General features: G+C 37.0%; 1 protein-coding gene across 1 annotated transcript in view; it reads right to left on the minus strand.

The window, feature by feature from the left end:
- Positions 1 to 2913: 2913 nt before the first annotated feature.
- The window catches only part of LOC124605195 (SNF-related serine/threonine-protein kinase), a 313194-nt gene continuing 300239 nt past the window's right edge, over positions 2914 to 15868 (minus strand). The window contains exon 9 of the mRNA XM_047136724.1: positions 2914 to 3191. Coding sequence (XP_046992680.1) covers positions 3187 to 3191 — 5 coding nt within the window. The 3' untranslated portion in view covers positions 2914 to 3186. The remainder of the gene's footprint in view (positions 3192 to 15868) is intronic.

Genomic DNA, 15868 nt, shown 5'->3' on the forward strand with positions numbered 1-15868 from the left:
GTTTATGCAGGAAGTATGACAATGCAATAAGAATTTGAAAAAGCTCTAAAATATCTAAGTTGAAACAAGGCCCCTGGAGCAGAGGACATTCTCTCAGAATTATTTAGATACTTGAGAAAGTCAGCCATGACAAAACTATCCCACCTATTACGCAAGACATACGAGACAGGCGAAACACCCTAAGACTTCAGGAAAAATGCAATAATTCAATTTCCACAGAAAACAGGTGCTAAGGTGTGAATATTACCAAATTATCGCTTTAATAAGTCACAGTTTTGAAATACTGACACGAATTTACAGAAGAATCAAAAAGCTGGTGGAAGCTGACCTTGAGGAAGATCAATTTGGTTCTGCAGAAATATGGTAATAAGGGAGGCAATACTGCCCCAATGACATACCTTAGAATATAGATTAAAGAAATGCAGACTTCTGCTGATAGGATTCATAGAGTTAGAGAAAGCTTTTGATAATGTTGACTGGAATACGTTCCTAGAAATTCTGAGGGTAGCAGGGATAAAATACAGGGAGAGAAAGGTTATATACAACTTGTACAGGAACCAGACTCCAGTTAAAGAGTTGAAAGACATGAAAGGTAAGCAGTAATTGAGAAGGAAGTGAGACAGGGTTGTAGCCTACCCCTGATGTTTCCCTCTCTGTGCACTGAGCAAGCAGTAAAGGAAACCAAAGAAAAATTTGGAGAAGGAATTAAAGCTGAGGGAGACACAATAAAAACTTTGAGGTTAGCCGATGACATTGTGATTCAGTCAAAGACAACAAAGGGCTTGGAAGAGCTGTTAAACAGAATGGATAGTGTCTTGAAAATAAGTTACAGGATAAATATCAACAAAAGTAAAACCAGGGTAATGAAAAGTAGTCACATAAAATCAGATAGTGCTTAGGAATTAGATTACGTAATGAGACACTAAAAGTGGCAGGTGAGTTTTGCTTTTTGGCCAACAAAATAATTGATATGACTGACTATTAGCAAGGAAAGTACTTCTGAAAAATTGGAATTTGGTAACATTGAATATGAATTTAAGTGGTAAGAAGTCCTTTCTAAAGGCATTTGTCTCGAGTGTAGCCTTGTATGGGAGTGAAACACAGAGGATAAACAGGTCAGAAAAGAAGACAATAGAAGCTTTTGAAATGTCATGCTATGGACGAATGCTGAGGATTAGATACGTTGGGCATGTAACTGATGAAAACGTGCTGAATCAGATTGGTGACAAAAGAAGTTTATGGCACAGCTTAAATAAAATAAGAGATCAGTCAGTGGGTCACATTCTGAGACATGAAGGAAATTTGGAGTTATAAGGAAGTGTGAGGGAGGGAGAGGAGGGTGATTAAATCGTATGGAGCAGCTAAGGGATGAATACAGTATGCAGGTTCAAAGGGATGAAGGTTGCAGTAGTTAATTTGGAGATGAAGAGGCTTGCATCGTATAGACTTGCGTGAAGAGCTGCAACAAACCTGTCTTCAGATTGAAGACCACAGCGTAAGGCTTCAAAGTGTAAACAATTCCCTTTGTGTTTTGTAGGAATTCTTGAAGCAGCTTCAAACCTGCTGCTAACCATTTGCTTTTGCTAATGTGGAAACAGTATCATTCTACCCATCTTTGCACCACTTTTCAACTTCTGTTTAGCTACAGCAGTTTAATAGCCTTTTTGTCTCAGACAACTTACTTGTATTACATTATTTATAATGACAAATTAAACTGTTATGTTGACCTAAGACGACAGAGAACTGTTATAGATGTACAAAATACAAATAGACACTAAATATCATTTTTGTGGAACTATGAGGTTCTTCTAGGCTGGAGCAAAAACAGGAACACAAAAGAAAGAGTGGACAGATAAAGAAGGCAAACTATGTCAGCCAACATCCTGCTGGAGAGAAATGGAGAGAGAGAGAGAGAGAGAGAGAGATAGAGAGAACATTTGCAAGATAGCAAGACAGTGATCCTTGACCACTGCATCTGTTCATCAGATTTCTTCACCTGTCGCACTTCCCTCCACCAAAGCCATTACAAACATTTTCCTTTCTGGCCATAAACCACCTTTAATTTTGAATGTTATTCTTTCTAATAACATTTTCAGTTTAAGATTTCTTTCAGTTTAAGTAGTTTACTGTTAGTTTCCTTCCCGATCAGCAACTATTGCTCTGTAAAAAAGACTATCACATTTTACTTATTAGTTCACATTACAACGTATGTTTTATTTTCAGTACATAAATATTCACAATAAAGACTAATTAAATGCAAGATACAAGTCCCTATCCACTAATTTCTCACACAAAAACAATCAGAACATGTTGACAAATAGATATTAAATCTTGAGATTTAGGAACTTGCTGTGCACTTCCTTTATCTAGTAAGAATAAAAGGCAATTCAAGTAAGAATAACATATTCAGAGGAAAGAGGAAGGAAAATAGTCACTGAAAATTCTGGATAACAAGAGCCATAATACCCAGGATGAGAGTCCTCTCTTATCTCTATTATAGCTGCTATAAACTTCTTCGATTTTTTAAAAATTTTTGTTGAGTCAAATCATTGTAAATATTTGTAAAGTTAATAAATAGTGAAAAGCTGAAAAGAGACATCAGTATTTACATCACCTGACAGAAACTCAAAGTTAACTCCATAAACTGCTACTTCATATTTCTAATAATGTGGAAGTTTTACATTACATGCTAATAATACTATTAAATAAATACTATTAAATATTGTTCTCATTCTAGTTTTGGAAAAAAACTCACTACTGATAATAGCACTGTAAATATTTGTCTCACATTAATTCATGAAATTTTTCAAATAATGCTGGAAAATGACAACAATAATTTTAGCAATAATATCTGATATATTTCAATTAAAAAAATTCTATTGTAATGAACAATATTTTATTATTGCACATGAAATCAATAACAGCATAAAAAACACATTATAAGTAATTAACAATTTACTTAAAAGGTCAACTGTATTGTTAAATCTAGTTTCATTCTGAGTTAACATTAAAACTATATGTGATTCTTCTTATGTTTCATTTTACACGTTTGAACAATCTTCGTTTCACACCCTAAGATTGAACCTAACATTCCTCATTCACTCTGCCACTACAACAATATCACAGGTTCCACTGGAATTATGGGTGAGCAGCAACAGAACTGTATAACATAGATACCACCACACGTCAATCTACAATGAAAGAAAAACATTCATAATTTATGAAATTTCAAAAAACCAAAACATTTATTATTGCCACAGAATACAAAATAGAAATGTATTTTGAGAAATGTTCCACACACAATTTAAAGAATCACATATAAAAATCAAACTAAGAATGACACAAACAGAAAGTTTTCTTAGTTCAGAGACCCTTCAGTGCTTTTGGTACACAGTAAAAATGGACAGGGTAAGGCAGTTCTGTCTTCTTTCTACTTGACTTGTTCCTTATTTACCAGTGGTGAACTCACACCTCTAGTCATTGTCTCCTATGTAATTTACTCTTCCACAAAAAGCCTCTGTTTGAATAAAAACACCTCTTCCACACTAAGAAGCTATTATGGATGTTTTACATGTGGCAATATTTAGTAAGCACTTCAGTGGAACAAACATTTCATTGTTGTTCGTCACCAACAGATACAAGGAACTAACCTGCAGTGACTGTCTATATTTTTAAGAGGCTTACATTGTATCATGAATTAGGCTGTAGGATGCACATTTCAGCTGATTAGTTTCTTATGAAGTTCGCCTAATTGTATACCAGTACCTTCCAAATCTGTACAACAATGTGCATCATATATCAGAGCTATCCTGAAACAGCTCTTCCTCTTATATCAAGCAGTGGTGTAGATCACTCCAAGTTAATGGATGGGATAGCACTTGCTCTTAAAAGAGCAATCTGGATACATGCAATTACTCTGCAGAAAACCTTGCAGCAACAACTTTCACAGAAGTAAAGTTCCTCAATGAATGAACACTAGTCAATAAATGGTACTTGGTAAATAAACACACAGTTAATTTCTGACATGCCATGTTACACTGCTGAACAAGAGCACTACGACAAAACACATAACAACAAGTGTATCCACCTCTGGCACATTAAAAAGGTGCTGATAGGGTTTTACACACAATTTGCTTGTGTCTGGAGATCAGTAATATCTGTTCTGCGCTCTGAGTTTCCTCTTGAATAAGCCACAGATGTGTCCCAAGGGTTGATATCTGAGAAATTTGAAAGGTCAGCAAACAATTAGAATTCATCATTAAGCCAAAGACACACTGTTCTGTGGCATCGGCAATAACTGCAGAAAAAATGTGCTCTATCTAAAATGTTCTTGTGCCGACTGCAATCATAACTGATCATCCCACTGGTTCAATAAGGACACACACTACTGTGGAACTAGTTTTTTCACTGTGTGCAGTGAATGGTGTGCTCTGGTATGTCTGTGCCTTTACCAGCATTGTACCTGACCATCAGCTAACCCACAGATTGTCACCTGTCCTGCTTTACGATCTGGGCAAACCTCCAGCATCCATAAACTTGCTGCATAACATGCAATTTATCCTTCAGCAATATTCTAAAAAGGACAGATTGTTGATGAAGGTTTCTCGGGTCTCCAGCCAGGTAGTAGCGTTGACATCTCGTGACGTTTCAGAAAGTGTCATACTTCCCATCTTCTCCAAGAAACCTGCATCAACAGTTTATACTGGGAAAGCCTACAGTCACATATGGGGTAGATTGTTATTCATCTTAAAGATGACACATTGAGTTGCAGACTGTAACAGCGAAAAGAGTCGTCACATTGAGATTTGGCCAAAGCCTTCTTCAGAAAAGAAAACACTCACACAAGCAGGAACACTTCACACACATGTACACGTCCACTATCTCTAGCCACTGTGGAAAAAATGTAGGTTTCATGCTGAACGAATTAATTTTCTTTTGCCAAAAGCTTAATGTGTAACAGTTCTTTTGTTATGGCTGTTTGCAACTCAATGTGTCATCTTTATGGTGAGTAGCAATAAGCCATTTCATAACATCATTGATTTTCCAACCTGGACCTTCCATTCTTTAATTTTGCTTTCAGAATCATTTATTTCATTTGTTGTAATTGTTGCCTCCTATTTATATATCTGTATCCCACAAGGAAACTTGAAAAAAATGAGTCATTATTATGCCACATAGCAGAAATAAAAGCAAATGATAGTCTATGGAGATTTTAATATTAATTTTCTGAAAGATTCAAATAAAAGAAATGATCTGGAAATGATAATTATCTACTCAGTCCTTATGCCATATCCAAATTTTATTTTCTAACTCTGCAAATATATGATTGTGTATTTAATCACAACAATACATCAATATATTTTTTTCTATGTAGCACTGGGACTACAATCAGCAATGACCTGTACTTTCACATTCCAGTGGCATTGATTTCATAATTTTTGGATGTTAATTACTGATTTTTAAAATTAAGTATTTGGAGTTCTGTCGAAGGAATGGCTTTCTTGTTGGAAACTCTTGGTTCAGGAAAAGAGAGCCACAAGATTACCTGGTACAGTCAAGACTTGAAGAGAATGTCGATAGTTGACTACTTCCTGTACAATAGTGAGATGAATAGGAACATCACTGACATTAAGGTAATACCATCAGAGTCCTTGGATAGCGACCACTGTTTGCTGGTAATGAACCTGAGAGGGACTAAGGATAATAAAGGGACAGAAAACCAGGAGAGATGTATGAGGGTATGGAAGTTGAAGGAGGAAGAAAGCAGGCTACAGTACCAACAAGTAGTAAAGGAAAGCATCCCAAAGGATGAACCAAGAATGGTAGAAGAGGAATGGGGTAGATTCAAGGAAACATTAGTAAGTGCGGCAGAAGCAATATGTGGGAGGACAAGCAACAAAAGGAGATGGAAAGAAACACTCTGGTGGAATGATAAAACAAAGGATATAGTACAGAAGAAGAATAGAGGCTTTAGGGAATGGTTCCAGAAGAGAACAATAGAGACAAGAGAAGAGTATTAGGCAAGAAAGAAAGAAGCAAAAAGAGTGGTGGTGGAGGAAAGAAGAAAGTGGATGGAACAGTGGACCAGAATGATGGAGGAGGATAGTGAAGGTTCAGAAAAGGTGTTACATGGGATGATTAAAAGTAAGAGGAAGAACAGTACAACAGATTATGTTTGAATGATGAACAAAAGTGGACAAGATGTAGAGTATAAGGAGGAACACCAGAATATGTGGAAGGAGTATTTTGAAGAACTCCTGAACCCAAATGGAGACCTGGACGAGGACAAACAGCAAATAGAAAAAGATCTTACATGGGGAGAAGTGGAAGAGGCATTGGGCAAGATGAAGGGAGGGAAGTCACCAGGTCTGGACAAGCTAAGTGTAGAGATGGTGAGAGCAGCAGGAGAGATGGTGATACAATGGCTATATCAAGTAATGCAAATTGTGTGGAGACAGCAGATAATCCCAGAGGACTGGAAGAAGGGAATAATTGTCCCGATCTTTTAGAAGGGAAATAGAAAAGAGTGCAACAACTATCAGGGTATTACAATGATGAGTCATTGTGCAAAGATTTTTGAGGAAATTTTGGAAGTATGAATTCAGGCAAAATTAGAAGGAAGAATGAGAGAAGAGCAACATGGCTTCAGAACAGGAAGGTCCATGGTGGATCTAATTTTTGCTGTAAGACAACTGCAGGAACAGCACTATGGATACGGAATAGATCTACTAATGACCTTTCTGGACACTGAAAAAATGTATGATAGTGTACATAGAAGCAAACTTTGGAAAGCCCTGGAGAACAGAGGAGTAGCAAAACAGATTATTTGGAGGATATGGGTAATGTACCATGGAAGTGCGAGCTGTGTGAAAGTGGGAGGAGAGAGATCAACTTGGATTGAACAGAAGAATGGCTTGAGGCAGGGAAGTGCACTTTCACTATTACTCTTCACTGTAGTGATGGATGATATAATGAGTACAGTAGCACAAGTAATTGGTGAAAGGAAGATGAAAGCTATGCTGTTTGCAGATGATCTGATGATTTGGGGGAATAAGGAGGAGGAAGTATAAGAGCAGTTGGATGTATGGGAACAAACACTACAAGAATATGGTATGAAATTTAGTATAAGTAAGAGTGAGATGATTATCACAACAAGAAAGAAGGAGAGAGTAACAACTGGAATAACAATTGGTGGGGAATGATTGAGGAGAGTGGAGAGTTTCAAGTACCTAGGAAGCCTTATACAGGAAGATGGAAAAAAACGGCAAAGAAATAAATGAGTAAGGGGGAAAAGCAGAAGCATTTTGGAAGAGTGTCAGAAGCATTATATGGAGCAAGGATGTACCCCAAATCAGTCATACTCTTTTGCGATCCTGACATTTGCATCAGTAACCTAAGTTACGAAAGAAAGAAAGCAAAGTACAAGCTAGTGAGATGAAATTCTTGAGAAACACTATTGGAGTGACAAAGATAGACAGGTTAAGAAATGAGAGGATCAGAGAGTTAATGAAGGTGGAACCATTACAGGAGGAGAGAGAGATATCAAGGCTAAGATGGTATGGACATGTGAAGAGAATGGAGGAGAAGGAGCTACCCAGGAGGTTACATGAGATGATACTGGAAGGAACGAGATCAAGAGGAAGACCAAGAGACAGATGGCTGAAAGGAGTAGAGGAATGCGTTCAGAAGAAAGGAGAAGACTGGATTGAGGTGAAGATGGAGAGATGGTGGCAAGACAGAAGACATTGGAGAGGCCTATGTTCCATACAGACCCAGCCAGAGGCTGGAAACTGTCCAAGATGGTGATGATGATGATGATGATGACGAAGTATTTTAACCTTATTTCATCCCAGAACAAGGCACTGACCATCAATATAAGCTTCTCATTCATAAAATCTAAGTTCAGGACTAATGAGCTCCTGTTGTTAACTTTTTCACCAGAATTACACACGAAAGCAATGTTTATCTAGTAGTGAATGGCCCCTCGAACCATGATGCACAAACAGCTTTACTAAGTAACTTACCTGATTATACTGAAGTGGCATTTTGGGAAACAGTTACAGCAAGTAATGTGTATACAACAGTAAGTTTCAAGGCAGCCTTGCGGGAAGCTGTGTATAATGTGAAAAGTATCACTTACAAATTTTACATATTTGTAGATGGATTTCTGTCAATCTTTAACAGCAGCTCTCCCAAGATAACAATAAAGTGTGGCACTAATAAGACATCAAAAAAGGCTTGGATTACTAAAAAGATCAAAATACCATGTGCAATGAACAGGAAATTCTATGAACTGGTTAAGACAAACAAAGAAGTAGAACTGATTTTATATTACAAGAAATATTATGCTGCCTTAAGGAAAGTGAGTAGGAAAAAAAAAAAAATGTAATTGCCGCACAGCCTGAAATACATTCACTTTAAGGGCAGAAATTGTTAGTATTATTCACAGTTACGTATAAAAATACATGTAATATACTATCTTTCAGAACTAATAGCTCTTTTGTCTGGGAGGACAGAGGGGAAGAATGGAGAAGGTTAAAAAGGAAAGGCAGGTCACTGAGATACCCTGATGAGGAGGAGAGGATCCACCCCTGCCCGGAACTAACTATTAGTTCCATAAGGTAGGATACTATATGTACTTTCATAAGCACATATTGGCAGTACTGACATCTCTCCTGAAGGAAAGTACTAGCTAGAAACTGTCTCATAATTTTATAGTACTCTTCAAAAACAAATTCCTTCTAATATAACAAAACATGGTACTGTCAGATCAATTTACAAGAAAAGTGGAAGCCAGATATGAATATGAGTGTTATTGCAGAGTCCTGGCAACAATTTTTTTGTCCCAAGAATGGTAACCAAATAAAAAGTTCTGAAATACACAAGTGGAAGGTTAGTTTATACGTAAACATTACACACTGCCATAGATATAGCATGAGAAAAAAGCTGAAACAAATTTTGTCATTTCAAACATATTTTACTGTCAATTTCAACAGTACACAATAGTACAGATGAGGACTACAGACCTGTGACATCTCAGAGTCCCTTGAAATATGCTCTCAATGAATCCACCATACATTGCCAATGCTATGGAAGATGCCAAATACCTGTGGCCTCGCTATGAGCAAATCATTGTATCTTGCACATCAATGCTGTGACAATGTCTTCATGTGTTCAAAAGCATGTTCCACACAACCCACGGAGCAAACGTTTGGTACAGTAGAGCAGCATTTCCTATCACTTCCACAAGCTCCTCATAGCATTGTCGCGCATTCCTGGGGAGACTCCTGATCCCATGGAATGCGCATAGTTAGTGATGTATTGTGTACTGTTGCAAATGACAGTAAAACATGTTTGCAACACCAATTTTTTTTAAATTTTTTTCATGCTATATCTTTATGGTGGTGTGTGTGTTTGCCCATCTTCCTACACATAATGTTTACATATGAACTAACCATGCATTTGCATATTTCAGAATTTTTTAACTTGTTATTATTTCAAGACAAAGAATAGTTGCCAAGACATTTGCTGCAATGATCCTCGTAATTACAGACCAGTCTTACCACTGACCTTCTTCTCGAAGATACTGGAGAAGATGGTGGGTACAAAAATCTTAATCCACCTCTTTCTAAATAAGATACTTAGTCTCTGTTTCAAAAGTGTCCTTTCACAGTACATTCTATTTCTCAACTCTGAAATCAGATCACTAAGAGAATCTCAAAAATTATGGTAGCACAGATCTTGCTGGTAACTGGTTTTCACCCTATCAAATTGAAGTTTCTCATAGCTTTACCTGTGCGTAAAACATTTTCAGTTAACTTGCAGTGCCTTTGACATGGCAAGTAAATCAAGAATGTTTTACAGGTGGTTTTCATCCTGTCCAAATGTGAAGATGCTAAGTGTTGCATTAAGAAACACAGTGAGTGTAGACACTGAAATAGGAATAATCACTATGGGAATACCACATGGCTAGATATTGGGTACCCTATTATTCTTGTTGTATGTAATGATCTGCCATCATGTATCTAACAAGCAACAATAATTCTCTTTGTTAATGATGGAGGAATTTGAGTATTCAAGAAAGGAAATAACATTTTCTTGAAGATTAATAACTGGTGTTCCACAAACAGAGTGTCACTAAATTTAGATAAAATAAGCTACATGCAATTCAGTATTGCATTAGGATTGACTACACCATAAGAAATACAGTATAGCGGCAAAACAATAAATGAAACAGAATATTCTAAATTCTTAAGTGTTTCTATTGATAATAACCTGAGCAAGAAGCCACATGTTACAACCTTCAATGTCTGAGCTCTTCTACTTTTGCATTATGAGTAACATCAGATTTTGGAGAAGAAAATGTCAAAAGATGACTTACTTTTCCTATTTCCATTCACTAATGACTTATGGCACCATATTCTGTGATAACTATTCACTGAGTAAGTGTGTCTTTGTTGCACAGAACTGTGTAGTAAAGATAATATGTGTTGTCCACTACAGTGCCTCTTGTAAACAGTTCTCAATACACCATCTATCAGAGTTTGGAGACAATAGTAACATTCACAAACATAATATTAGAGGACAAATGACTCACTTTATCCATCACTCAGCCTTAGTGTGGCACAAAATGAAGTGAGGTATTCATTTACAAAAGTCTTTCACCAACTACCCAGTGACAAGAAGAACTTAATAGATAACAAATTTAGTTTCAAGCACAAACTGAAAACATATTTGCTTGACAGCTCCTATTTTGAGAATAATTTCTGAATATACGATAATATGGTGTGTGCGTGGGTTTTGAGTGTATCACCATATTTTCACTGTGTGTACTGCAATTGTAGACCTATCTCATTTCCTATTACACAGAGAGTCACAATTGTGATCCGTGGAACATGCAAATAACTAACTTCGTAAGTCTGGGTGAACTTAAAGGAGAAAATTACATTTTAACATTAGCTCAGATAGCGACAATAATAAAAGTTGTAATTCTACTTAGTGCCACTTTTCTGATGTGTATTTGTGTTAATATGTGTATTTGTGTTAATATTGTTTGAGGTGGTGCACTGCAGGTGCTGATAAGCGTTTTGTCAACAGTTATGACACTCAGCTTCCAGCCACTGCATGCTGCAAGGAAGATGTTGAATATCAGTCCTCTTAGAATAAGGATGTCAAAAAGTTCCTTGCCTTTTATTGAAGTAGAGATGCAAAGTAAACTCAGTTTCTTTCACAGTGAAACATTGTCTTGTGCACTGTTCTTTTCAAAGTAACAGCTTTCTTACTAATTTACTCAGTTAAATGTAGTTGGCATAAGTGTGCAAAGCTTTGAGCAGTATAGCGATAGTTTACTGCTAATACACTAGACAGATTAAGTTTCTGTGTTTTTGTTTCATATTAAGGTATAACTCAGTTTGTTCCACATTCCTGAAAGTTCTCCTTGATGGGATCTATGGAAAATGATGAATTAATTAATGACTGATGACTGTTCTGAAAGTTGTTTAATACATCATTTCAAGTACTTAAATAAAGACAATGACTGAAAAAAATAAGCACTGTGTTGTGTGTCTTTGGAACAACTACTTATTGGCAGAAATTAAAAAAGTTACAATAAAGGAGGAAAATGAATATAGTTTAAACGTAAAATCTCTCTCTGAAATAGGTGAAAAGTCTACCGACCTTTTCAAACAGGAAAAATATACAGTAAATATTGAAACAAAACAAAAATAGTAACATTTCAGAATAAAAAATAAGTGGATCCCATAGCATTTCCCAGAAGGCCTAATTATCTAATTAGTAAGAAATCTAATGCCCATGCCCTTTTTTAAAAAAATTTGCATGAGTCAATAAATCCATATCAAACATGATCAGAGAATTTATTTTTTTGCAAAACATTAATCCACATGATTCATTCCACCATACTGAAAAGACATTAACAAATTTGTTGAACTACTGATCAAATTTATGGTAAATCACATGTGCTGTACATTACAGTTGACTAACTCCTGTTTATACTGACAGTGCCAACAATCATGAATTACCCACTACAGAACATTTTCCAGTGTCATCTGCTGGCCAGATATCAAACATAAGCCATCAGTCATTTTCAATGTTGTTGTTGTTGTTGTTGTTGTTGTGGTCTTCAGTCCAGAGACTGGTTTGATGCAGCTCTCCATGCTACTCTATCCTGTATGAGCTTCTTCATCTCCCAGCACCTACTGCAACCTACATACATCTGAATCTGCTTAGTGTAGTCATCTCTTAGTCTCCCTCTACTATTTTTACCCTCTACCCTTCCCTCCAATACTAAATTGGTGATCCCTTGATGTCTCAGAACATGTGTTGTAACTAATGGAGGGGGAATATGCACTACAGTGTAAAGGATTGGACTGAATGGGGTACTTGGAACAGAGGAAGTGGTCATCTGCAGAGAGGAGGGGTGAGTTTAGACCATGGCAGGGGAGGGGGGAGGGAAGGGGGGGGCGGGGCTGGGACAAAGTTGGAGGTGGGTGTCGTGCATAGGGTACTTGGAACAGAGGAAGTGGTCATCTGCAGAGAGGAGGGGTGAGTTTAGACCATGGCAGGGGAGCGGGGAGGGAAGGGGGGGGGGGGGGCTGGGACAAAGTTGGAGGTGGGTGTCATGCATAGTGGAGACTGAGGTCTTGCAATGTAGAAGCATGTGTTGTAAGCATAACTTCCATGTATATAATTCAGATAAAGGGATACTGCTGGAAAGATTGGGGAGGGGAGGGGAGGGTCTAGATGTCATGGTTTGTGAAGTGGTCATTGGAGCTAAATATATTGTGCTTAGCAGTGTGTTTTGCCATCGGGTAGTCAACTCTGTTCTTGGCCACAGTTTGGCAAAGACCATTCATTCATGTGGACAACTGTTTGGTGATCATGCCCACATAAAAGACCACAGAAGTTACTGCAGAGCTGGTATACAATATTACTGCTTTCATGGTTGGCCCTGCCTCTGAGACGAGAGTATATGCCACTGATGGGACTGGAACAGTATATGTTTGGTGGGTTTATAGGATAAGTCTTGCACCAGAGTTTTCCACTGGAGTAGAATGTTCCATTTTTGTTGGCATTATAAGTTGTCAAAGCCCTGCCAGAGGGTATTGTTAAGTTAATCTAAGGCAGGGTGGTATTGTTTAACGAGAGGAGTGCTTCTTTGTAGCTGGTTCATAAGGGTGATCAGACAATTGGGGGCATATATGGACATGGCACGGGAAATCTGTTTGTATACTAGGTATGAATTCTATGCCTGTTTGTGAAGGCCTTAGTAACACCTTAAGCATAATGGGCAAGGGATTGTTCATCACCACAGATGCACCATTTACAGTGGGATGCAGATGGGATAGGAAGAGGGGAGGAGACCATATGGGAGAGACTTTTCAATACATGATATTATTAAAGTAATGTATATCCATGTTGTTGTTGATACTGAAAGACATTTTCTTTGAGTGCGTGTAAGTTGCTACCATTGAGAATAAAAGTGTCAAGTAGCAGAGATGCTTCTCATGTGCTGTAAACTACAAATAGCTAATTTCTTATAGTGTCCTTAAGAAAGCTAGTATCAATTCTACATGAAGGTAAGCTATGGAGGAAAGCTTCAAAACAGTATGTCAGATGTGTGTATGGAATCCTGACTGAAGTCTACTGAACAAAGGTAGATGGAAAAGCATTATTTCCAGCTCTTTGACAAAAATATGATGCTGACCTTGAACAAGTGGCATCATCCACATTTCTACTGTTGTTCACTCAGAGAGATACAATCAGTTAGACACATGGAAAACAGTATGATGATAAATATTGATTTTGTTTAGTAAACTGAAGGGGTGTAGTATAGTATTCAGTGACAAGTTTTGTACATACAAAAGACAATATGTAGATTTTGCCTTAAATACTAACACCATAAAGATATTGAAAAGAGTCAACTTTGCATAGAATTCTGATAGAAAGAGATTACTTATTAGTGAAATATTGTTTCATGGATCATCATATTGCAGTGGAGAACTATTTTCTTATAAACAATCAGTTTATCTATGACTTATAGCAGTACAAACAAATGCCGAGAGGAATGTTTTTCATGGTTGTAAATGTGAAAGTTTAACATGTTTTGAATAACATTTATCATTCAAAAGAAAGAGTTATTTTATAGTTCTTGTGTGGTTTTTTAGTAATTCATGATGGTGTTTAGAAAGTCATGCTAATATCTGTTTTTAGCCTCTTTAATACAATCTGTGCACAGCTGCATATTTACCCGAACTGCAAAATAGAATTTATCACTCAATAAAAAGTCTGTTTTAGGGTGTAAAAACAACAAAGGCCAAAGGCCATATGCACCCATGTCAGAAACATAGAACACTAATATGGAAAAGAAGTTAAAAATGATTACCCATTAAGCCCAATCAATGCGAGAAGAGAACTAATAACTAGGTCTTCCTCTTGGAGAAAGCTCCACAAAATACACTGTAGAGACAAAGGAGGTTCGGAACTAAAAATAAAATATCCTTAAACATATTGCTACAATGGATAAAAAGTAAAACTCAGATGACAGCCAGTGTGTTGTTTGCTAAAATGGCCGATAACTCAAGATGACAAACATACATCAGAGCACAAGTGGTTAACAATGGACATTTAGCCAGGAAATGGCAAACCGACAAAGGTTGATGGCAATGAGGACAAGGCGTTAGGGGATTATAACTTAAGAAAACGACATTGCCCAATATGCAACCTACCAAAAATGATCTCCTTGCAGCGAGAGGGCGAAGAGCTGGTCAGTCAAGTCACTGGGAGAGGTTTAATAATCTGGAGCTTATATTCCCATGAAGGGAGGACCAGTGGCAATGTCTAAGTGACACCACCTCCTGACAGATGGTAACACAGAGATCATCAGAGGGAATATGAGATCTAGTGGGCTGAGGTACGAGGACTGCAGCCTTGGCAGCAGCACCAACAGCCTTGTTTCCTGCCAGACTAACATGACCAGGAACTCATATAAACATCACAGTGGCTCCATCAAGAGTGAGCAAGTGACAGTTTTCCTGGACCCATGAGTGGTGTACAGCACATAGAGACTTCGAAGGACACTGAGAGAGTCAGAGCAAATGACACGATTCAAAAGCTTGTCTCATTGTATAATTGGTCACCCTCCTCTAACATTAACTTTTTTATAGAAATAACCAATACCATGAATACTATCAATTCTTGTACAGGTGAAAATTATATCAGCTGTCTAACTGAATGAAGTTCATTTGATTTTGTATATGATGTGTTATGCTTCAGGCTAAAATATGTAAAAAAAAAAAAATCAATTTGTTAGTACTCTGTATGTGCAGTTAAAATTACTCTTCTTTTAGAAATATTTGAAATTATGAAATTTCTGGTATGCTTAAATTCATATTATTAGTTTCACAATCTAAACACAAATTATTAAATTTATGTTACATCTTGGTGATTATTCTTCTTGTATCATGAAAGTTTGTAAACTCTTTGGAATAATGTGAGTGCCGCAGAATGTACAGAGTATTGGGCATGCCTCAGATGGAAGTAGGCTTTTTTTAAGTTTGTCAACAACAATGTAATTTGTTGTGCAGTAGAAGTGAAAATTGTAAAGTCATCGTGATTTAGAAGAATGGGATAAAATAAAAGATATTCATAGCACCAGGCAAATCTTCACGAGTTATTTCGTCTTCAAGGACCCACAATGTTATAAAATTACAGCCTCAAGAATGTAACCATAGACACAACAAGAATTAGAGCCAACAACAACAGTGAATAATGAATAACGAAGATAAGTGAAAAGTTTTTCTTTTGTGTATCTTACACCTCTCAAAGCTTTTGAAAATAATGAACAGACTAA

The sequence above is a fragment of the Schistocerca americana genome, chromosome 3, assembly GCF_021461395.2.
Source record: "Schistocerca americana isolate TAMUIC-IGC-003095 chromosome 3, iqSchAmer2.1, whole genome shotgun sequence".
Taxonomy (NCBI): Eukaryota; Metazoa; Arthropoda; class Insecta; order Orthoptera; family Acrididae; genus Schistocerca; species Schistocerca americana.